A 22,864-nucleotide genomic window follows, 5' to 3' on the forward strand; every position below is an offset into this window, starting at 1 on the left:
TTTTTTTTTTTTTTTTTTTTTTTTTTTTTTTTTTTTTTTTTTTTTTTGTATAACATAATGTCAACCCTAACTGGGATATAACTCGAACTTCCTTATGAAAAATAAACATCCTTTTTTTAATTGTTGGAAAAAAAGGTTATATTGAGAGCTTCATGGGACCTATGTGAAAAGGGTTACGAGGTGGCATGGATATAGCAGCACTGCTAAACAAATGCTTACCCTGAAACTTGATCAAAAGATGATTCAATGTTTTCAAGTCAAGAAACATCTGCAGACTGTAGTCATAATAATGTTGTTGGAATATCCAGGGGAAAGTAGAGCATTAGAAGACAAATTTGAACTCAAGCAGGTAGCTAGCATCTGCAGAACTCTCCACTTCCTTTACCATGTTTCATCGACATTCAACAGTGAAATTGGTCTCAACAACTTTGAATGAATGCAAATGCAGGCATGGATCTCAAATGAAGCAGTGGAGAGGAGGGCTCTAAGGACTAAGGGTAACAAACTAGTCGCGCTCGCTAATAGCTGTCAAGTGCTCATCAATCTCCTCGGTTGATAACACTCTAAAAGCTTGATCTTCTTGCCTCACGACACCAACCTGACATGCCAGAACATTGCATTTGCCAGCAGTCAGCATATAGAGAACAAATGCACAAGCGGCAAGAAGCATAGTACAACTAGATTTACTATGATACACATAGATAATAAACAAAACAAAGGCAGAAAGAAACAGAAACAAAACAAAAATAAAATTGAAATTAAAACTAATAATGACGATGTGATACCTCAATCTCACTGGCCTTGAAATCCTCCTGTAAAATGGATTGAAGAGCAGAAATTGCAGTCTACAAAATGGCAGAGGTACACAGTAAGTTTCAATATGATGATCCAGCATTTTCTGCTCCTTGGGACAGTAGAAAATAAGTTTTAAAAACATTTCTTTCCATTTTTCTTTTCCAGTTACCTGTACAGTTTCCTCATAGGAGAAAGCTGGGTCATTTTTCATTTTCTTCTCCAGAAAGTTGATTGCCTCTTGTTCTTTTGATCCAGCACTAGTTGCCTGCAAACAATTATTTTATTAGGTTAGCCATCAGATAGAAATGTTTCAAGTATCATTTCAAAAATGGAAGAAAAGATATTAAACACTACATATGTAGAAGTAAAGAAAGCAGATCAGAGGATCAATGTGCATTCAGTGAGCAGGCTATGAGAGTCAAGCAAACAGAATTTCCAATTTGGCTCCAGGGTGCAAAATGAATTATGACATTTTACTGTACACTAATTTGATCAACTCACAAAGTGTTTAGACCTTCTGTGCAAAATGAAGTATGAAACTTTTGGCTACTACGTTTTGGGATCCTTCTGTTCTATTATTCTTCACAAATGAAGTTAGTTGATTTAAATGATAGGAATTAAGGCCGGTAGGACAAATGGAAGAGTTTATTCATAATTTTATGTGACCTATATTGTGAATGTGGCAGTATTTGAGCAGAGCATGTAAACTCAAACAAATCATCCATTGGCCTAAAAAGATAGTGTTGGTGGGACCAGAGCCAAAGGTTGCAGGGATAATAGAAACAACTTCCATTATTTTTTGTCTGTAAAAACAATAAAGTTTAGCAACTACCTTGTGACCAAAAAAATGACCAGCGGGATCACACTTGAAGAGCTGGGGCCCTTTCTCGTCATCAATACCCAGAACCATTGCAACTTCACATTGAAAAGATATAGTCATAAACAGGTAAAAAAAACCAGCAAAACTAAGGCAACTAGAGCATTACAGGTGCTTAGTAACAAACCTACTCCAAGGGGTCTCATGTAGGCATGCTGGGTATAAACCTGAGATTTGTCTGCAATCCTGTATGTGGATACATACCATTTAGTTCATTAAAATTATATGTGTCCATGCTAGATAGCATAAAATTCTACTCATTTATCAAAGAATAGAAAGCAAGGACTTATAGTTGAAAATATTAAATTTATTACCAACCAGAGCATCAAGATTGTGCATCTAGAGGTTCTAGACACATTAAGCCCAATGAACTAATAGCAAACTGGGCCCAGCACTATAGAACAAAACATAAATAAAAATTATAGGAAGAAACTTGGCATACCATCTGGCCAGCACATCCACTGGCATCTCATATCCATATCTAAAACGGAATTCAGCAGCCTCATTCCTAGCCTGTTGGACCAAGGTCCTGGCATCAGCTGTAATAATGAATGGGAAAATATTAAGGACCTTAACATTTTGATCATAATTCCAAAATCCAAATCATAGCAATGAGCTATAAACACAATGTAAAAACATTAATATGCTGACCAACACTTCAAATTATTTTGTTTATCCATAAAATTATGTAACTGAAAGTTTTTTAGTTCTGTTCTTGAACCATGAGTCTGAAAAGAGCTGAAACACAATACACAATAACAGCAGAAATAGAACTTCCCATTCCAGGAATAGAAATTTGTCCTTTTGATAGGTAAGTTAGCATGAAAAAATTAAGAAACGCAAATGCATGTATACACACAACAGAAGTCTGTATCAGATCAATACCAAAGCAACACACACTTTCAAGAAGAACCCAAAAGACCAAAGGGTCGGCTAAATACCACCTGGCACATCAATCTTCTTGTTGCTAATTGCCTAGCTTCAAGAAACTTATTATAAGCCAGCATCTTTTGAGGTTAGAAATTTTCAATTTGTGTTGATAATAACATATGCTAGCGTAAATTGTCATAATCACAATGTCTTCCTGTTAGTTATTTTATAACATGCATGCTTTATTTCCAACTAAATGCAATTACACCAAGTTTGGATAAACAATTTAAATAATCATGTTTAAGATAAGAATTTTTCAACATGCGCTTTTGAATAGACTGAAAAACAACTTCCGAGGATTTTCATCAATTGGCCTTTGAATAGCTGTTTTCAACTTATTTTCCAATAAGCTAAAAACAGCTTTAAAGCCTTTCAAGAGTCATAAGTTCTTTTGATAAGCTTATCAGTATAATTGCTTGCAGCAATAGATACGCTGAAAATAATCTCATCCAAATAGGGGTTTAGTCAATTTAGCCAATACAATACAGAAACACCAAGAAAGATCTTTTTGATTCATCACTTTTCCTAATAACCATTAACAAAAATCCTAACCCTGAAAACAAGGAAAAGAATTTAAAACACCAAGTCCAATAATAAACCACTCAAATAAGGCAATTCCTTTCAAGTAACATGCTCTGGAGTAAAAAAAAAAAAAAAAAAAAAAAACACCAACCAGTCATTCCAGTAGCCAAGAGTCCAAGATATTTGGTAATTTGAAACAAATGGGTCACACTTGTCTGGTCCAATAGCTTATCCTGCTCATAACATTATACACAATTATCCCCACAAAACACCATAAAGGAAAATTAGTGGCCACATTCATAGAGTAAAATTTAAGTTCCACAATAGTAATGCAACAAAATTTGTGATTAGTACTCTGACCTCAACATCAATTTCTAGTTTTGACACATTATATGTCAGCTAAAATTGGCAAATCAAGTTGTTTTACATTTGACAAACTTAAAACAATACCAGCTACAGTGTTTCCAATAATTAGTAGAAATAACTTATGAGAGTAATATATTAAGTAACAATTGAGCATAAATAAACACAATTAGATTAACTCTAAATCAGTTTGCAAAGCAAATTAAATAAAAATTGAGCTCAAATGATGTGAAATTTACCGGGACTTTCTTCTGAGTAACAACACAAACGGAGTCCTTTCCGCGCACACCAATGGAGGTGATTCCGGCGGCCTTCACAGCTTTGAATGCGTACTCTGTTCACAAAAACAAAAAAAACAAAACCCTAGAAATTCAACGCCGAGCAAAAAATTGAAAATAAGGATCATCAATTTTGGAGGAATTTAATAGAATAGCAAAAGCAGTTAGCTTACCGACTTGGAAGAGACGACCTTCCGGGGAGAAGATCGTAATGTGACGGTCGTAGCCCCCTCCGCTTCCTCTACTCATCTTTTAACTTTTATGTAATGTTTCTGATCCTTTTCACAGTTGATTTTTCGATCCGGCGAAGTATACAAAAGCAAAAAACGATAAGAGTCGAAGAGGGTTTTCTTATTTCCCAATTCAACACTCCATATACTCCGATGACGCTACAATGAAGGAAGCCAGGAAGGGGAAGAAAAGCGAGAATTTTTCTTTTTGTCCCCAACTTAAGTTTAAATATCGGTTGTACCCCTTCCATTTGGATCTGTTACATTTCATCCTAATTTTAATCATTTTCTTTATTATTATTACAAATAAACATAATATAGATCATTCATCTGCACACCAAATTGCAATTAGGCCGTTAAACTCAAAAAAATATAATTGTATCCCTAGCACTCAGAGACGATTCGTCTCCGGCCAGCTTCCATAGAAAGAAAGACCTTTGTCTCCTTGACCATGGAGATAAAGGTCCCTTCTTCTCCGGCCGTTCTCCGTTTTTTAATAGTTATTTTATTTAAAATTATTTTAAATTCAATAATTGCCACATCAGCCTATTTTCAGGTAAACATGTTATTTTGGATTGAATTGTATGAATTTGTGTTGTTCAGGACTCAATTGCATTTTTTTAGTTCAATTGCCGCATATCGGTGTACAGTTGAAGACATATTTGACCTTTATTCCTTATTATTTATTTATTTATTTATTTAGGTGATCAAGAAAACTTAAACTACTACTTGAAGATATGCATCGGGATCCTAACTAGCAAAAACCACAATGAAGTAAATCAACCCAACCTAGATTGTATATAATTCAAATCAAGAACGCCAATAAGCCGCTCTCATTGAGAGTTTCACTTGTAACCACACCCCAAACCAACATGCTAACCAACTTGATGTCTTGATTGAAGTTACTCTTAATTTTTTATGGAGCAACTTTATTCACTATGGTGCCATAACAAATTCATAAATTTTTAATTTTTAACTCAATACAGAGAATAAAATTAATGTATACCTCATGAATCGATTTCCTGACTTTATAGTTACATTAACTATTCTCTTACCAAATCTTGAAATGAATGTAGTTAGAACTTAGATGAATAATATTTACAGTTAAAAGAAAAAAAAAATGGCATGGAGGACATGAGGATTTTCAAAATGAATGACAGGTTACATTAAGAAGAAAATAACTAGGAAACAAATTCTAAGCAATCATATTGCAAACATTGCCAGTTGCAGTCAAATACAGGAGGTAAACAAAAATAACAAATAAAGCCACTAAATTAAGATCGCATTTTCTTTTGTATATTCTTTTGGGACATATCAGGTAAACGCTTTTTTGATTTGGATTCATGGTGGCTCTTCACTTTTCTACTGTTAATATACTCGGAGAAAGATGGGATTGGTGGCAATGTTGTAGCAGGGGAGACATTTTCAGCTGCTTCTGTTTCTAAAACAGCGCTGTTGGTTTTCTCGTTATTCAATCCTGCTGATAATGCGATTGATGAAGTCAGTGATTCTGAAGAACAGTTCGCTTCTGAAGGTTGTTGTAGATCCTTGGGAGGATCAGGAGCACAGCCGAGCTTATTTGTTAGTTCTGTTGGGTCTGCTGTTGAGAGCCACCTTACTGTACTTGCCATTTTAGATAAATAAAAGGACTTCCCGCTTTTACTGTACTTCTTGTAACATTCATTTTCAAGAATCGAGGCAGAATCTTCGAAGCTCATCCTGCAAAGGGGAATCCAGTGAGAATATAACCCCTTTCAGGCTAAGGAGTTGTGGAATGCATACCTTAAATCAGAGAACCGCTTCTCGTTTTGTTTTAATGTGTTTAACAATCTTTGTCTGCCAGTCTCTCTTAATGTTTCAGGTATTGCATTTTTGTCAAGTTTATTTACCTATGAGCACAAAGAAAAACAAATAATTTATGTGCAATCATGTGTTATTCAATCAACATCAATTACACAACTGCAGAAGAGCAAGAGGCTAAGCAAAACTCAATCTCTAAGTTAGGTCTCAAGCAAAATTCATTTGCAGGTGATAAAACAGAGGTCATCAGAAGTTGGATAATTGATGACTAGTACTTGTCCTTTTTTGTGTATACTTTTGACAACAATAGGTTAATAATGATATCGAACATCCTAGTCAGTGGCACACACCTATGTGGCTATGTCTCTACATTGTTATCCTGTTACCATATAATCTAGCAACATAAGCCCGTGCTCAATCTCCATTCTTATATGTACCAAAACTAATAAATTAGGAAAATACCTGCTTCTCAGGATTTTTGTTCTGATAATATTTCTCTTCTGCGCGTTGCAGCATTTCAATTTTGTCTTGAATTCTTAATTTTGTTGATCTTCCTGTTGATGCTACATTCTTTGCAGCATCAAGAGCTTCTGTATTCATGCAATCTGTAATTCAGATAAGATGCTGGAAAATATGAAGCATTTAAAAGTTCTACCTACATGGATGATGCATATTAATGCATGCAAGGATGAGTTTTGCTCATAATTGTACCGTCTGAATCAGATATATCTTCTTCTGACCCGCTTGCCTCATCACCATGATTCCAGAATTCAGAGTAGTCTCCATCCTTGAAGTTTGATAAGCTATAGAACAATGAATGCATTAAGCAAGTCAACTCTCATTTTCTAGCCAGTGAAGTCAAGGTTTGACTCATTAGCTTATCCATGCCAAGCTATGTAAGAAGTTGGACACATCTAAAGTCCTGAAAAATTCTGCAAAATAAGCTACCTGGTTATAAATATCCGTGAAGATCCATTTCGTTGGCAAAATGCGGCAGCAGTTTTAAGCTCCTCCAAGTTTTTAGCAACAATATTGGGCTGTTTGCAAGCATCACATGATTTTTCACATAAAGATGCAGATACCTAGTTTCCAAGGCACTAAATACAATGAGCTTACAAAACAAAACTAGCAGGTAAATATAAGAAGAGAGTATAAATAACACAGATATACCATCTCCCCAAAGCTCTCAAGTATCTTTTTTCGGCGACAACCAGATTCTTCACAATACTCAACCATCTGAATGCAGCAACCTTCAAAAAATCAGGGCAGTGGATTGTGTTAAAGTCAATCAGAGAGTTTGAGAATAACCTGTCTGAAGTTATCAAGTGCCTTCTTTGAGGAACCATCTTGTAAACTTGAAGACTGTTTCTTTCTTTCAGAATTGCTTAAAATAAATTCCTGCAATGTATAAAAAGAGGTTTCTGCTAAAATGGCATAATAACATTCAGAATCAAAGAAAGGAGAAATCAGTACCATTTTTCGACGGTCATCCACTCCATAATACAAGACACTTCTGGAGGGCAATTGATCACGACCAGCTCTACCTGATTCCTGATAGAAAGCTTCCATTGACTTAGGAGTATTGAAGTGGCAGACAACTCTGACATCCTTTCGGTCTATGCCCTACAAATATTTTGCAAAACAGAGCATGTTCATGTGTAGTGCTAATAAAATCCCATTGAAGCTTGACAAATTGAACCCACATATTCTGAAGTGTTAGATGCATACCATCCTGCAGCAAAATCAGCAGTGATGCATGCCTCAAATTGACTCCAATGCAAATCAAATATAATTACAATACCCAAAAAAAAAAAAAAGCAAATGAGAATTTCATGCCAAACATTATTAGCAAATTTTTATCCTAAGATGGCTGTCAGCAATCATTTAGCTAACTTCTCTCTCTTATAAATTCCCCAAAAGGAAAGAAATAATATACGGGAAGCCATACCCAAAAGCCACTGTTGCCACAACTACTTGTGTTTTGGAGGAAATCCAGTCATCCAAGACAGAGGTCCGCAGTTTATTATTTAAGCCAGCATGATATGCTGAAAATGCAGAAGCAAACATATAAGGGAAATGCATCAAGAAAACAAAACTTCAAAGAATACCAAATCAAATATTTCATCACCAGCACAAGAAATGCCATATGTGGTCAGATGGCTGGCAAGATCATCACAAGTTGTACGTTCGAGGCAGTAAACGATTGCACAGACATTTCCGCAAGATTTAAGTAGATTACAGACATCAGCATATGGATCATCCAAAAGATCTTTATATCTAACTGCATTAATCGTCATGATGATACTTAATCAGCCATATAATCCAATAACACCAGGCTACAAAAATTGATAAAAGTTTGATGAATTATACAGGAGCACACTCATTATACTGCAGAGTGGTACAAAATTCCTCATGGCTTCATCATGATATTAAGAAGGATAGAAGGTCTGATTGCTCTGAGGCTTCATTATTTAAATATGAATCTGGCATACACCAGAAATAACACAAAATAAATAAAAGAACCAATCAGGCTGCTTATATCTGACCTTCATAATAGATATTTGGGCGGTTGAAAGATGACTTCAGAACTAGAGGGCTCTGCAAGGACAACGATCCTATTATATCTTTCTGAACTCTGCAGGAAAAATACCAAAATATCGATAACTATCATCACACAATTCTTGTTGCAAAAGCTGCATTTAGTAACAAGGATCACATGTTAGACAAACCCCTTTCCATCAATATCTGCTAAACTTTCTAGGAATTTGATTAACACTAAAATGCTTGTGCATAACCTTCTGAACAGTATGTCTCTTCTCAACAAATCAATATGTATACAAATTACATGTGAGCTCTCAGGCAATATTATTAATATCTAACTAATATACAATATGTTGCAGGACACTTGTGGCAAAATTTGTTTACAAATCACTTCTGGGGCATATCTTCTGCTAGAACCACTCTTTCTTACACCTCATGAAAAGAATCTCTCTTCTAATGGGAAAATGATGTCAAAGTAATGGAAATATTATTTCAGAAGATTTAAAAGAAAATGAGATTGTTATGTACAATTTCCAAGCTATATGAGAACAAGAAAGAAGCTCACTTAGGAGCAGCAGTTGCTGTCAAAGCCAACACTGGTATGTTTGGTAGGCGGCTCCTCAAGGAAGAAAGCTTCCGGTAGCTAGGCCTAAGTTATGTGCAAAATGATGAGATTAAAGGAAGCAAGAATCAGCAGAAATCACAACCAAATAAAACTAATCAAAATGAAAGTGGCAAATAAAGCGGATATGAAAAGCATGAATCAACAAGATATAAATATCAAAAAAGCAGAATGAAAGTTCACTAACGCATAGACCACAGACTATATAAGTGTTTCTTGTTGAAAACATAACTAAAAGATGTTTACCAAAATTTTAAAACAGGTGTATAAAATTATAAAGATACCTGAAATCATGGCCCCATGAAGAGATGCAATGTGCCTAATTTGTTTTTGGACAAAACATAAAATGCTTGATTATTCAACTTATTTATCAAAGAAAATAATTGAGCACTCAACTTGGAAGTGTTAATATAATCTAGTCGTCTTAGTTATGGAAGATCATTGGGGGATTTCAATACCTCATCAATAGCAATAAGATTTAGCAATCCTCTTGAGTGAATTTTCACCAGTCTTGACATGAATCCAACAGTATCAATTAGTTCTGGTGTCACATACAATAACCTCAGTTTCGGCTTCACAGATTCAATGTCCTCGTATATCTAACATTTAAAGAAAAATTTAGTTCTTAAAAGTTAGTGTTCCCAGAGCCAATGCTACTACATTATTTTTTTCAGAAAACATGTAAAATGTTTATGAATGATGTATCTCTCCTATATTTGGTGTTTTCAAAAGTATGTACCAACTAGAAAAATAACAACTACGTATATTGGTTGATTCATAAACTGCTCTAAGTGGTGCAAATTCTTGTAACTATACCTAGAACTAGAGTACACAATAAAGGCAAAAGACAACTTATTCAGAACTCTTCATAAAGCAACCCTTACACCTCTACAGAGAGAGAGATAGAGAGAGAATCTTCGAAATCTCTTATTTCATGCACTGATAAAAACCACTTGAGCTTAACAAAATTTGGTCTAATAATGCCTACAATTCATTATCTCCTAGTTGAGAACTTTTAAATGTCATCCATTCTCTAGAGAGAGAGAGAGAGAGTAATAATAATAATAAATAAATAAATAAATAAATAAATAAATAATAAAAAGTGCCAAATAAGCCATCTACCATATGAGCACTATATCCTAAAAAATGGCATCAACCACTGACCTTAATTGCCTAAATATTAAGCTGAGCTCTGTACTAGTTTACATATGAGGTTACAACCAAATGCTGTCTCATGGCTAGAATTTACCTTAGTTTTTACTTGAGAAGTCTGAGTTGATGAGAGAAACTCAGCTGAAATTCCTTTTTCTTTCAATGCCGAAACTTGATTCTCCTAGTTAATGGAAAAAGATGTATATAAAACAACAGGAAAAAAAAAATGCCGAAAAAAAATTAGGAATTTATCTTGGGCGCTCACCATGAGAGCTGAAACAAATCGCAGACCAATATAAGCTGTCATGTCCCTATCATTTGCAAGCCAACACAAAAAAAACCTGTAGCTTGTGTTCCTTCATGATATGAAATCAAAATAGGGTCAAGGAAATCACCTATTAAAGGGCTAACAACAAGTACAATCCCAGGCTTTGCAAGAGCAGGAATCTGGTAGCACATTGATTTTCCCCCACCGGTAGGCATTAAGCAAAAGCAATCCCTTCCTGCATCATAGAAACAAGCCAATAGACAAGGAAAGGAAGAGGTCAAAAAAATGTGCATATGATGTACAAAGAACATGCCGGTTTACTTTATCTAAAAGAACTTTGTTTCAGAATCCAATTCCTCAAATCTTATATGTATTTTCAGAAGTAAAAAAAAAAACAAAAAATTGGACAGTCCTTCGGACATAGAAAATAATAGAATAAAGGAAATTTGATGTACAAACCTACTAGTTAGCAGTCAAAAAACCATAATAGCTACATCCTTGACACTAGATAGATTACAGAATAATTTGAAAGGAAAAAACCTGATAAAACAGCTTCAATAGCTTCTAATTGCTTCCCCCGGAAGTTGGCATACCCAAAATGCCATCTCAATAGCTTCACCAAAGCTTCCTTCCCAATGGACTTCTTCTCAGGTCCACATATGTTTTTCAGTGGCAATGGTGATTTCTTCATTTTACCCACCAACTACACAGAAAATAAGCACAATCATGTTTTTATGCAAAATTAAAATCCAATTTTTCTCTAACCTGCATGGCTGGAACTCTATCAAATAGATTCCTCTAATCCAAACTTCAAAATTTTCAATTACCTACCCAATAACAAGTCAATTTTGTAAAGTAATCAGCGTTTCCCTGCCGTTAAATTGTAACACATTATACATTTATACACGCGTGCGAAAGGGGAAAAGGCAGAAATTGGAGAAGCAAATCAAATTAATCATGGAAAATAAGACGATAAATTGAATTTAAAAGCCGAAAATTAAATTGAAATGATAAACTCTTGGAGATTGCGATCATCAAATGCACGAGGTTAATTATAGCAGCGGAAAGCGATAAATTATTGCTGAGAATGACCTACAGCTTGATGAAGCCAACTCCAAGTGTCGAGCCGTCGAATGAGAGGGTTTTGCCGGGAAAACGGAGATGAGGAGCAATGTGGACAAGGGCAGTTAGGGAATCGAAATGTTGGAACACGGTCTGTAATCACGTTGTTAAGCAGGGGTAATGTGGGAACTCAAAAATATACTTACAGCCCGACGGCCCCGTTTGATTTGCAAATTGCAAGAGAAGTGAATTTTTATTTTTGTAAATAAGTAATCCATGTTATTGCTAAGCACCTTATAGTCTGACATTATTGCTAACTGCTAAGTACTTTTTTTTTTTTTTTTTTTTTGAGAAAACTGCTAAGTACTTAATAGTCTGATAACTTCACTGTTGTTAATAAAAGGAATAATTTTACTTAGCACAAAACATGATAACAAAATGTCAGTTGATACATTTTTACTTTATTAAAAAAAATCAGAGTCGGGTTAGCATGTACTCAAATGACATGTAGTGACTCTTCCATATGGTCGATCACAAGATCGAGCCTCGGTGGAGGCGATACTAACTCTTTGTGCTTCAACAAGTCGAGAAAGAATGTATGAACAAAGAATGTATAAACAGATACTACTGATAGTAAATATACTCCAGGACCGGTCGGATACACTCCAGACCCGGTCGGACGAATCGTGGTAAGGTCGGACGTCACAAGCCGAATAGTACCCCCGACTCGCCTACAACTTGGCGTGTCAACGGCTGCCACGTACTCTTTCCCGCTTGGGCGCAGAGTGAGGCGGGCGCATGCGCGCCACATTCCCGCCATGCCGGAGGCCCGGCAACCTCGCTCTTTCCCCCTTATAAATAGCGCATTTATGAGGAGAGAGAGGATCTTTTGGCCAATTCTCGAATAAGTCTTGAAGCGAGCTCGGACAATAGGGAAGCCCACTGCCGACCTGCCGAGCCCTTCGAGCCCATACTTGTATTGTAAACCAGGTTTGGATCATTGAGGCAATAACAGACCGTATTTTCCGGTTTTAACTTGGTGTCCGTATTTTACTACATCAACTACAATCTAATAGAGTTAGTTGTATTAAAAAAAATCAAAGAAATAATTAAAAAATTAACTTTAAAATAATAATAATTGTCAGAGAAGCCGAAAATTCGGAGCTGGCCCATGGGGAATCGTCACTTGTGGAAATTGAACCCGGGTTCTCCCGCAATTCCTCCCCACAAAGATAGCTCACTTGCCACTTGAGCTACCCCACTAGGTTTTCCGTCCAACTGAATAGAGGAGTCAAGCAGGCTTCTCCGTCTAGTTGGATGGGGAAGCCACCATAGGTTTATATATATATATATATACACTTTATTTGAATTAAAATTATATTTTTTTTAATTTTAATTAATTTTTTAAATTTAGAAAATAAAATTTCCGGTTACCTAGAGGTAACCTGTTAATTAACTTAATTGCATAAAAATGAAAAGTTAAAATGTCTGATTGGAGCTTTTTTTGTTTAGGGAGTTAATTGCACTTTGACCTATAGTTGAAGGGTCTATTTGACCCTTATCCTTAAAAAAAATGAAAAATCGAGTATTTTTTGCCATATGATAACTTTTTTTAACATGCTGATATAATTGCATCAAAGGCAAAAATATTGTTAAAAATCATAATTTTACATATTGTACAAATATTCACATACCGCAATATAAGATTAATCTAGTTGGTCTTGGTCCAATTCATCAAGAGACAACTCTCTTTTTGGATGACGAGGAAAGCCTTGGATAAATTTCACTCTTTACGAACCATACAAGAGAGAAAAATCACACTAAATAAACAACTATTTTGATGGTGTTGCTAAATGTCACTATAGTAATGTTGGTATATGTATATATATATTTTTTTTAATTTGGATTTCATATCCTGGCTAGACGATATCATGAATCTCATGGACCCGTCTAAAATTTCACAAAAGAGGTAAATCCCGAGTTATCCAAATAATTCCAAATTTCTCGCCGCATGGAACATGTATGTTGTCGATAGATGAAGATGAAATCCACATTCTCTTGTAGTTGTGTGTTCTGAAAGTGAGGAAACACTTAATTCTCATAAATTTTTTCCACACAATAAATTGACATCCGTAACATATATATAACCGCAAAGTAAACTTAGTCACAAAGGAGCCATGGTCTTATTGTTCATTATATATCACAACACATATATAATGCAAATGTATATGTATGTGGGCCCGAGATGGGAGATTGTGTACGTAGTTAGATTATTGTCAATAGCCTCTCTTTCAAATCCTCCACATAAGCTCTACTATGTCCAATAGTATTCATATGGAATTCGAACAAATAATATGATAAATATATTAGGCTCGAACCCACTTCCTTTTAGGCGAGAGTGTAAACCGGGTGCTACTAGACCACAAGGTCTTTGGCTAAAATTACAAGTTTATTAGTTAGACAATTAATGAATATAATGAGTAAGTGTTGTAAACAAACTTTATTGCAAAAAAAAAAAAGTCTAAATTAATTTATGTGTAAGTTAGACTCAATTAAGATGTGACCATATATTATTAGCTCATATAATGATGCCAAAATTGTCATGTCTACTTTCTAGTTGGGGCCATACATTACCCTATTCTTTCCACCAATATATACAATACCTTAATATCCAAAAAGTTATCAAGCTAGGTTAATATTTCCTTTGTGTTAGACTTATGAGAAAGCCGGCAACTACTCCATGAATGTGCATATTGTGTGAAATTCATTTTTGTGACCTTAACTAATAAATAATTACAATGAAATAAACTAATTTGTATTGTCCATAGTTAACTGACTCAAATTGAAAAATCAATAAATACCGTAATTCTCATTGGGTTAATACTTAAGACTCACCAAAACCTTGTTAGTTTAAATATTCAAGACGTTAGAATGAAATTGAATTTGATTAATTTCATTCGAGGTTCATGCTTACAAACAAAAAAAAATAAAAAAAAAAAATACTCCGTATTAGGGAATCTAAGACTAGTCACAACACAACAATTGTTTAATATGAAAATGTCACTCTCACTCTCTATCAAATAATTATTGCTCTCCCTTTCTCCAATTCTCATGGATTATCTCCTTCGTCAAGCTAATAGCATCCATTAACAACTTTAAAATCTGTGACAGAAATTAGAGAATTAAGCTCGCAGCCACCTTTGACTAACCATGTATATTTGAAGGAAATTAGTACTTTGTTCATTAATAATTCGTTAATGTTTTTTAATAAAAATGATCCCATAATAATCAATAGTTGGTCCACAAGTTAGACTTCAAATCAAATAATAATAATAATAATCTGCAGTGAAGCCCCTATCTTAATGCCCAAACTCATCCCCTCTAGGAAAACATCCACAGAGGCAAAAACATGGCAGCCAATAACCACTACATTATGCATCTTCCACTTATTATAGCTTTCATCTTGGCGCTACTGGTCCCTGCAGTGTCTGCAATTCCAAGTAAAAGTTTGAGCTCCATTGTAAAGGAGCTGAATGAAGAAGGCCCTTATCTTGGTCTCATCACAGTATATCCTCCAGAAGAGAATGCTTTCTTCTCAACCAACTCCTTCAAGCCTCACCCAACCCACCCTTATGTGGACTTATCAGGTTTACTTTTACATTTTTTTTTTCATACTGCACTAATAACAGCAGCTTGTGAGGTCAAAAGTTAGTATGATGATGAAGTTAGTATGTATTGATGATGGAGTTAGTATGAATGTATGATGATTAAGTTAGTATGAATTGATGATGGGGTTATGTAATTAGCTTGTATAAATAAGCTACTCATTCTAGCCTAAGGGAGAGATCTAAAAATGAATCATTCTCTTATCGAATATCATCCAATTCTTCTCTACAACATATACTCTATGTTCTAAAGCATTCATTCAATATCATTGAAGATCATAATCTCACAATCTCATATCTTCTACGTTCTCTCTAGTTTTTCTAATATTTTCCTACTATTTTATATGAGATTGATTGATCCGTATACACCCGGATCAATTAGTTCCATCATATACAAACTTGTAACTACAAAGTCACGATTTCGAATCCCACATTTTTTGATTACCTAGTGCATATCCTCGGGTAGTGATTAGTGACTGCGAGTTTCTCATCACCCCAAAAGTGAGGCTTATTCATTTGAGTCCGGGATCAGCACTTCCAAAAGTATTGCTATAAACACATTTGTTTAGCCAAGTAGCTTGTCTAGCACCTTTGTGGCTCTTCCAAATGGGAGGTCACAGACTCGAACCCCTTGGGATATTGAGAAAGTATGTATAGATACATTATAGTAGAGTCAGTATTAAAGTATAAACTGATTGGACATTTATTATTTATATATATTATGTTGAAGGCAACCTATGGCTATAATATGGTTGCAAACAGGCAGGAGATTTCGGGCTGGGAAAGTAGAAGGAAAGAAAGTAATTTACGTGAGATGCGGCGTTGGAATGGTGAATGCTGCAGCTGCAACACAGCAAATGCTGGATCTGTTTGACGTAACAGGAGTTGTGCATTTCGGCATAGCCGGAAACGCCAACGATTCCTTGTCGATCGGAGATGTCTCGATCCCGCGCCAATTGGCTCAGACAGGTGTTTGGGACTGGCTGGTAATTAACATAATGCTACTGTTTCTGCAACCTTCAACACGTACTCGTTTGTTTTCTTCTCCAAACTGATCTCCTCTCTGAACAGAACCCTAATTCAACAATTCCTGCAAGTGACGCCGCTGTATTAGAAATCGAGAGGTATAATGTACCGGAAGGGGGAAGTAACCAATTAGGGCGAATCGGATATAGCCCTGAAGAAGATCCGAGTACTGCTCAGAGAACTATTTGGTTTAATACTTCCAAGCATTGGCTTCGATTAGCTTCAAATTTACAGGTATTGCTTTCTTACTTACATCCTCAGTTGTTTACAGAGAGGGATTCCGATCTTCGATCTTTGTTGCAGGGGGTGAAATTGGAGCGATGCGTGAATTCCAGCGTGTGCCTTTCGCAGCAGCCTAAGCTTTTTGTTGGGCTTAAGGGATCAACGTCCAACATTTTCATTGACAATGCAGCTTACAGGGAGTTCCTGTTTCAAACTTTTGGGATTTCATCAGTTGACATGGAGAGCGCGGCTGTTGTAAAGGCAAGTATGAATGTTAACATCATCGTTGTTTGTGGCGTAAGAATAACGTACTGATTTGTGGCGGTGTTTGCGCAGACGAGCGTGTCGAATGGTTTTCCGGTGATAGTAATTCGTGGATTGTCGGACTTGGCCGGAGCACAGAGGGGAGAGAACGTGATTGGGTTGTTTGGACCTCTAGCAGCTATAAATACTGCCAATGTGGTTAATCAATTTGTGAAGTCACTGCCACCAGATACAACTGCTGGAAATTAGACTTATGTGTGGTTTATTTGCATTTTTAGTTTGAGCCAATCATTTGCTAAATTAAGTCACAGTGCAAGTTTCACCTAAAGTGTACCTTTTAATAGCAGTTGCATGCTTTTCCATAAATCAGAGAAAAGTAGTCTTATGTAACAAGTAAACATCCTTATGCAATAAAATAAAAATATGTTACAAGTTCAACTTCCAACGTAAACGACTTATTGACTTTCTTAATTTGAGTCAGTCAGCAATAGACAACCTAGGCTGATTTGTCTTTTTGTGGTCCTTTACCCGTGCATGGGTAGTGACTACGAGTTTTCTTCGTCACTCAAAAAAAACAAAATGTTACTACTGAATGGACCTAATTAAGACTTGATTAGATTATTCTCGTATTATAAGATATATGAGGTGCTCTAAAATTGTTTGAAGTTCTTCAATGTAGTAAAACCGTAACAAAAAGAAATAGAATTGGTGTTCAAATATGAAATACTTCACTGGGCAGAGACATCTTTCACTGCAAGAGGTTCATACCATTGAGGCCCAAACCCTGCAGCCTTTCTGGCAGCTGCATTAAAAGGAGGCTTCAATGGCCCTCTGAAATGTGCCTTCACAGTATCATGAAATTTCTGAACCACTTCTTCTTCTTCATCATCATCCTCTGCAGCATTGGCACCAACTTGTGACAAGAGGAGGTCATCGCCCGAATTCGGATTTCTTGACCTCAAACAAAGGTACTTGAACCATTTCAATCCGGCAGCGCAGTGGGTTATCTCTTCTGGATAAACCACGGTTTCCAACAAATCAGCCGTCTCGTTATCACCTCCATTGCGGAAGCGTGAGATGGTTGTTGGCATCACATCCAGTCCCCTAGCCTGTAGAGTTCAGAATAATTGAGTTCTTGTATGCTATGTGCAACCAAAGATGTTTAAAATAGAGCAGGATGGTATGATTGAACATTGTTAAACATGCAAATTGGATCTTTTTTCTATTTCTGCAGTGTTATGGAATATATTTAATATATGGAAGCTCTATAGATTAGGTAGTCGATTTAGGTAGGTTGGCATATGGAAACTTGTTTCCTATTCGAAGTCTTCTAACACCTATTTATAGGGCTTTTTATTCTCTTTTCTATATGACAGTATATTCAAAAATCTTCTCTTTACTTTCGTAACATGCAGCAAACATCTTCAAAACGGTGAAAACCAAAATTTATCAAACTATAAGGCAAGAGTAATTAAGAGCGGACCTCATGAACGCAATGTTCAATGGCCAAGCGTGCCAACAAATCCTTGGAGGTAGCCATGGCAGAATCCCAGAGACCATCGTGAGCAGGTAATGCTCCATAGAAAGAGCCTAGCTCCTTAAGCCGCGCAGCAAGCATGGAAAAATGCCTGCCTTCATCTTGTGCCACCTTAACAAAATCTGTGAAAAATTCTCTTGGCATCGACTCTTGCTTACCAAAACGAGCAATTATATCCTACAACACAACTTATGTATCACAAAACAAGAAACAGACAAACCATTGAAAATAGCATTCACCTCTGATAGCAACTCAAATTCATAATGCTACAAAAGATATACTCAATTTAGATGACAGAATTCTCTGCTCATTAACTAAAATTAGTAACTTTGTATCACATAATCTGAATTTTACCAAACATAACAACCCATTTTAGATTACTAGTTACTATCACTAATCTGAAAAGCTTAGAAGGCTTATATTATTTGTTGCTTGCTCAACCAGAAAGATACCATTGTGTAAAGTACTAAGACTCTTAGCATTTTGCCCCACAAAAGGCAAAATCTCCTCGCCCCGGGGCGGGGCCCACTCAATTAACAAAATAGACTTTGCAAATCTAATGAAAAAGAAAATTATCCAAAGAAGAAGAAGATATACCCAAGACAAGTCGATAGCCCAGCTTTCAGTGTGAACAAGACTGTGAACAATGGCCTGTCTACTCTGCAAGCTTCCAGCTTTCCCGAGCTTCGGCATCAGACTTGGTGACACCAGCTTTACCTGTTCATCATGAGCACGAAAATGATGATGCATTCAGGAACCCCCAAAATCATTACACTATTGCAGTATTGCATTGCACTGACTGAGGAAAGAGCGCAAGTGTGATATACAAGTGAGAAAATATCAGTGGGTGGGTGCAAATAAATACATATTATTCAGTGGTGCAATTCGTCGAACAGTTGGAAGGCAAAGAAGAAAAAGCGTATGAGAGTTACATTAGTGAGCCTGGCGGGGCGGTCAGGCACAGGGAGGTCTAGGGAAGGGTCATATGGGCGGGAAATGAGACCTTGGAGCCACCTGTTAGCGACGTCATCGCCGAGACTGGCCTTCTCCACCGGGTCTGCCGTGTTCAGAACCCGCAACGCCGCTTCAACCAGTGATTCCTCTCCGCTCATCTCTCCCTCTCACTACTGCTGTTTTCGGAAAAAGTTGGAAATTGGCGGGTGATTTATTTTAGCTGTTTCTTCATAGTGCACAAGCCCAAATGGGGAAATTTATTATGGACCATTTTTTCTTCAAAGCCCAAAGCTCGGCCACTTGTTTTTTTAATGGGCTGTTTTCTTGTTGTTTCTTCATAGTTCACAAGCCCAATTGGGGAACTTTATTAAGGACCATTTTTTCTTCAAAGCCCACAAAGCTCGGCCACTTGTTTTTTTAATGGGCTGTTTTCTTGTTGTTTCTTCATAGTTCACAAGCCCAATTGGGAACTTTATTAAGGACCATTTTTCCTTGAAAGCCCAAAATTTGGCCACTTATTTTTTTAATAGGCTTTTTTCTTAGCTAAGGAGTTGGCAGGCACGCCTGGTGGGACTCGAACCCACAATCGTTTGATTAGAAGTCAAACGCCTTATCCATTAGGCCACAGGCGCTATACACAGTGATAATACTATTATACGCAAAGATATCTTCCGTACCATCAATGGCGGCTTGCACCAACGCCCTTCCACCCACCACGGAAAAAAACATTAGCAATGGACCTAAACAATATTTTTATATTATCTAAAGTTTTTTTAGAATTAATTTGGAATTTAATCCTCTGATTATTACTCGTTTTTAATTTTAAGTTATTATTTTTTTTAAATATTCATAATTCTTTACAAAGTAGTATATATTTTATACTTTTTCAATCATTTTTAAGTCCTCATCACTGGGGTTCGCTTCTGTGACCATTCATTTGGATGGATAAAGAGATGTCATCAAATTACATAATAGTTCGCAGTCATTAGCTTTTAAAACTATCAAATTTAGTCTACTAATCATTTTCAATTGTATTCTATTGTTAGCTTTTTCTTTTTGTGAATCGTTAACATTGAGAATAATTTTGAAAAGTCATGACCATTGCACCAATTATTTCTCACACGTGAGGAACAAAACTTTTATTATTTTCTTATTTTAAAAGCACTAATTTTACTCTCAATTTTAATTATTTTCACAAAGAAAATTTTACAGTGGATTACAATTGAAAATTATTCAATACATGAATAAATTTGATAACTTTAAAAGTTAGTGTCTAAAATTAAAAATGAGTGATAGTCATAAGGATATATATAAAATTAACTCTTCTTTTTAAAGGAAATTGACTATTTCTCTTCATATAATTATTCAAACTCAAATCCAATAAAAAACAAACAAACAAACAGTGCTTCTTAACATATTGACAAATTTTTTTTTAATTTGTCAAAAGGAAATTGCTTATAAAATTAAAGTGGAGAATGAGAGCTGTCAAAAAATTATAAATTTATTCTTAACATAAATAATTTTTTTTCTTAACATTGTTAACATTTTATAATTAGTTAACGTGAAAAAATTGATTAAATAAATAATTATTTAATTACAATACTGATTATATGTAATTACTAGTTAATTCAAAGGGAAAATAATAGAAAATGATTACCTGTTTATATTGGAATTTACTATAATAATGTTACAGTATATAGTTTACTAATTTATACTACGTATATAATTTGTCCAAACAATTAGACTACTATTTGCGGCGCATCGTTTCACCATCTAAATGCGTGGTCATTACGATTATTAATTTGACTTATCATAGCATTCTTGCAACATTTCTAACTATACATTCATTTTTGAGTTAAGTTCACAAAATTTGAAGAATGACACATCTTAAATTTATTATTTGTGAACGAATTTAAAACACTTTAACTAGACATTGAGAGTAGATTATAATGCATCATTTAACCATAATGAGTTGATTGAAATGCGATAATCTATTTGAGTTGGTCCAAATCTATTATGCCATCAAATACTATTATACGCCAGATGAAATTTTGACTATTTAAATATTTATACATTATAATATTATTACTTAATGTATTTTTAATTTATTGTTAGTCAATCACAACCCTATGAAATGAAATCAGGATGAGATTTTTTTGAGACAATCACAATTGAGTTGATTAGACAATTAATTTTATAATCACAAAATTTCAAATTCAAATTTACCCCTCAAGAATATAAAGATAGAAAATTTTTTTTAACGTAGCGGGTGCTGGAAGGATCATGGTCCGGATCCGGATCCGGATCCGTAATCCGTATCCGTATCTTCCAGCAGATTCCATTTTCGTTCTTAAAATACCGTACCGCACTCTCACTCAAATATGTCTCTCTATCTTGCTCTCTCTCTATCTAGTAATCCCCGCCGTGCTTCATCAAAACTGTAAACAGCAAGCCAGAGAAACAATGGCGGAACTCGAAACGGCCGCCGCCGTTAACGGAGGCTCGACGACGAGCAAAGACGAGCAGCAAAACAAGCCTACAAATCCGCTCCTCGCTCTGCTCTCGGCCTTCCTTCAGCTTTTCAAATTGCCATCGCCGAAGCCCGCTGCTCCGGAGGAGGCTCAGATGCTCAATCCGGAACCTCAAGTTGCCAAGGAAGAAGAGAAGCCGTCTGTGGTGAAGTTTCCTAGGCAGGAATTGCCTTCTTTGAAGCTCGAAGCACAAGGACCTGAGGCCGATACTAACCCCGTCGTCCTATGGCAGGTACTGTAAATCTGTAATTATTGAAAAGAAAATACGTTCCGATTTTATTTTATAGAAAATTTTGTTTCTCTCCTCATTCTCTACCTGCATCTGATTTATATAGTTGTCGAAATTCTGAATTAGTTTTTTGTCTAATCCACTTGAGATTATTGCACTGGAAGCAGAACTAGTGCTATAAAATACACGAGTGTTGTTCAAATTTGCAGTAATGCTTGTTGGATTGAATGTGAACTTACAGTGATTGGAGAGACGTTGGAATTCTGAATTGTGGTTTGAAATGATATTGTTTGTGAAATGGTAAAACCCTAGATATAATTTTTCTCTGGAAGATCTTTGCTGGAGTACCCGGGCAGACTTGTAGGCAATACTTGTTTTTAGCTGTTCTCTCCAATTCTAAAAGAAGGTAAATCCTTGCAATGAAACCATTTAAGTTGCAGCATAGTACTATCCTCCATCCTGCATCACCTAAATGATCAAGCCATATTAGCAATTGGAAACGCACTGTTTTGTTTGAGAGTTTGGACACATACCAATCAGAAGTTTCACCAATTCCCCCTCAACTTTTTGCTGGTTAGCTTGATTCTGATGAAATCTGTTGATCATCTTCCTGAACTGAACAGTTTGTGGTGAAGGTATTTTTTTTCAATAACCATTTTGTTTTCTTTTACTAATTACATGTGTATGCTTCAGGTTTATGCCATTGGTGGGTACTTCATATTGAGATGGGCATGGACTAGATGGAATGAACGCAGGGGGAAAAAGGCGCCATCCAATGAAGAAGAACCACCTCCACCCAATGATGAGTAGTCTTGTAGGTTGCCTTAGCCAGAAATGGATGAGACTTTATGATGTGCTAGGGTTGTTTGCCTATACGGTATAAATACTTAAATATTCAAACAGTGGATCAGAAAACATCACTTAAAGTATCACTTGTCTAGTTATTATTATTGTTATATATTTGTTAGATTCTCATAGTTCTCCTCCATTCTTCCT

At 35.7% G+C, this 22,864-nt stretch overlaps 5 protein-coding genes and 1 non-coding gene across 10 annotated transcripts; 2 read left to right on the forward strand and 4 right to left on the reverse strand.

The window, feature by feature from the left end:
- Window positions 1–192: 192 nt before the first annotated feature.
- On the reverse strand, window positions 193–4,172 carry LOC115998108 (proteasome subunit alpha type-6-like). The gene is made up of 9 exons (XM_031237584.1): window positions 3,939–4,172; window positions 3,727–3,821; window positions 3,276–3,357; window positions 2,115–2,211; window positions 1,800–1,858; window positions 1,628–1,710; window positions 965–1,060; window positions 786–845; window positions 193–598 (listed from the first exon to the last, which is right to left on the reverse strand). Exons 1-9 carry the CDS (start codon window positions 4,012–4,014, stop codon window positions 506–508), a joined length of 741 nt encoding a protein of 246 aa, XP_031093444.1. The 5' UTR covers window positions 4,015–4,172; the 3' UTR covers window positions 193–505.
- Window positions 4,173–5,136: 964 nt separating this feature from the next.
- LOC115998179 (ATP-dependent DNA helicase Q-like 3) lies at window positions 5,137–11,590 on the reverse strand. Of its 5 annotated transcripts, XM_031237669.1 has the most exons (21): window positions 11,475–11,581; window positions 11,210–11,248; window positions 10,919–11,081; window positions 10,506–10,613; window positions 10,376–10,383; window positions 10,208–10,291; window positions 9,417–9,557; window positions 9,243–9,277; window positions 8,902–8,985; window positions 8,342–8,430; window positions 7,924–8,076; window positions 7,744–7,840; window positions 7,524–7,527; window positions 7,269–7,418; window positions 7,104–7,193; window positions 6,966–7,031; window positions 6,744–6,877; window positions 6,507–6,598; window positions 6,258–6,400; window positions 5,778–5,884; window positions 5,137–5,714 (listed from the first exon to the last, which is right to left on the reverse strand). In XM_031237669.1, the coding sequence occupies exons 3-21, from the start codon at window positions 11,067–11,069 to the stop codon at window positions 5,270–5,272; spliced, it is 2,181 nt and encodes a 726-aa protein (XP_031093529.1). In that variant the 5' UTR covers window positions 11,070–11,081; window positions 11,210–11,248; window positions 11,475–11,581; the 3' UTR covers window positions 5,137–5,269. The 5 variants fall into 5 exon arrangements, with proteins under 5 accessions (XP_031093529.1, XP_031093532.1, XP_031093528.1 ...); XM_031237672.1 differs by lacking the exon at window positions 11,210–11,248 and having other exon boundaries at window positions 6,258–6,385; window positions 11,475–11,590; XM_031237668.1 differs by lacking the exon at window positions 11,210–11,248 and having other exon boundaries at window positions 11,475–11,590.
- A 3,224-nt stretch (window positions 11,591–14,814) lies between these two features.
- On the forward strand, window positions 14,815–17,055 carry LOC116000318 (bark storage protein A-like). The gene is made up of 5 exons (XM_031240389.1): window positions 14,815–15,087; window positions 15,868–16,091; window positions 16,177–16,365; window positions 16,435–16,614; window positions 16,690–17,055. Exons 1-5 carry the CDS (start codon window positions 14,850–14,852, stop codon window positions 16,864–16,866), a joined length of 1,008 nt encoding a protein of 335 aa, XP_031096249.1. The 5' UTR covers window positions 14,815–14,849; the 3' UTR covers window positions 16,867–17,055.
- LOC116000319 (uncharacterized protein HI_0077) lies at window positions 16,148–19,287 on the reverse strand. Its single transcript, XM_031240391.1, has 5 exons — window positions 19,087–19,287; window positions 18,752–18,871; window positions 18,101–18,331; window positions 16,385–17,726; window positions 16,148–16,195 (listed from the first exon to the last, which is right to left on the reverse strand). The coding sequence occupies exons 1-4, from the start codon at window positions 19,264–19,266 to the stop codon at window positions 17,346–17,348; spliced, it is 912 nt and encodes a 303-aa protein (XP_031096251.1). The 5' UTR covers window positions 19,267–19,287; the 3' UTR covers window positions 16,148–16,195; window positions 16,385–17,345.
- Window positions 19,288–19,667: 380 nt separating this feature from the next.
- On the reverse strand, window positions 19,668–19,740 carry TRNAR-UCU. Its single transcript has one exon. It is a non-coding gene; the product is annotated as a tRNA-Arg (tRNA).
- Window positions 19,741–21,482: 1,742 nt separating this feature from the next.
- On the forward strand, window positions 21,483–22,845 carry LOC116000322. Its single transcript, XM_031240395.1, has 2 exons — window positions 21,483–21,871; window positions 22,562–22,845. Exons 1-2 carry the CDS (start codon window positions 21,572–21,574, stop codon window positions 22,676–22,678), a joined length of 417 nt encoding a protein of 138 aa, XP_031096255.1. The 5' UTR covers window positions 21,483–21,571; the 3' UTR covers window positions 22,679–22,845.
- The last annotated feature ends 19 nt before the right edge of the window (window positions 22,846–22,864 follow it).

The sequence above is a fragment of the Ipomoea triloba genome, chromosome 12 (genome assembly GCF_003576645.1).
Source record: "Ipomoea triloba cultivar NCNSP0323 chromosome 12, ASM357664v1".
Classification (NCBI taxonomy): domain Eukaryota; kingdom Viridiplantae; phylum Streptophyta; class Magnoliopsida; order Solanales; family Convolvulaceae; genus Ipomoea; species Ipomoea triloba.

Bases quoted from the DNA above. Each gene is read 5' to 3' on its own strand.
- LOC116000319 (XM_031240391.1), bottom strand. From the start codon at position 19,266: ATGAGCGGAGAGGAATCACTGGTTGAAGCGGCGTTGCGGGTTCTGAAC. The intron at 18,872-19,086 runs GTAACTCTCATA...CATGATGAACAG, and splicing joins GCCCCGCCAGGCTCACTAAT to GTAAAGCTGGTGTCACCAAG. The intron at 17,727-18,100 runs GTCCGCTCTTAA...TGAACTCTACAG, and splicing joins TTGAACATTGCGTTCATGAG to GCTAGGGGACTGGATGTGAT.
- LOC116000322 (XM_031240395.1), top strand. From the start codon at position 21,572: ATGGCGGAACTCGAAACGGCCGCCGCCGTTAACGGAGGCTCGACGACG. The intron at 21,872-22,561 runs GTACTGTAAATC...TGTATGCTTCAG, and splicing joins ACCCCGTCGTCCTATGGCAG to GTTTATGCCATTGGTGGGTA.
- LOC115998179 (XM_031237668.1), bottom strand. From the start codon at position 11,069: ATGAAGAAATCACCATTGCCACTGAAAAACATATGTGGACCTGAGAAG. The intron at 10,614-10,918 runs GTTTTTTCCTTT...TCTATGATGCAG, and splicing joins TATTGAAGCTGTTTTATCAG to GAAGGGATTGCTTTTGCTTA. The intron at 6,599-6,743 runs GTAGCTTATTTT...ATTGTTCTATAG, and splicing joins TCACGGATATTTATAACCAG to CTTATCAAACTTCAAGGATG.
- LOC116000318 (XM_031240389.1), top strand. From the start codon at position 14,850: ATGGCAGCCAATAACCACTACATTATGCATCTTCCACTTATTATAGCT. The intron at 16,092-16,176 runs GTAATTAACATA...CTCTCTGAACAG, and splicing joins CAGGTGTTTGGGACTGGCTG to AACCCTAATTCAACAATTCC. The intron at 16,366-16,434 runs GTATTGCTTTCT...TCTTTGTTGCAG, and splicing joins GATTAGCTTCAAATTTACAG to GGGGTGAAATTGGAGCGATG.
- LOC115998108 (XM_031237584.1), bottom strand. From the start codon at position 4,014: ATGAGTAGAGGAAGCGGAGGGGGCTACGACCGTCACATTACGATCTTC. The intron at 1,859-2,114 runs GTATGCCAAGTT...ATCCACATACAG, and splicing joins GTGGATGTGCTGGCCAGATG to GATTGCAGACAAATCTCAGG. The intron at 1,061-1,627 runs GTAGTTGCTAAA...AATTGTTTGCAG, and splicing joins GTCATTTTTTTGGTCACAAG to GCAACTAGTGCTGGATCAAA.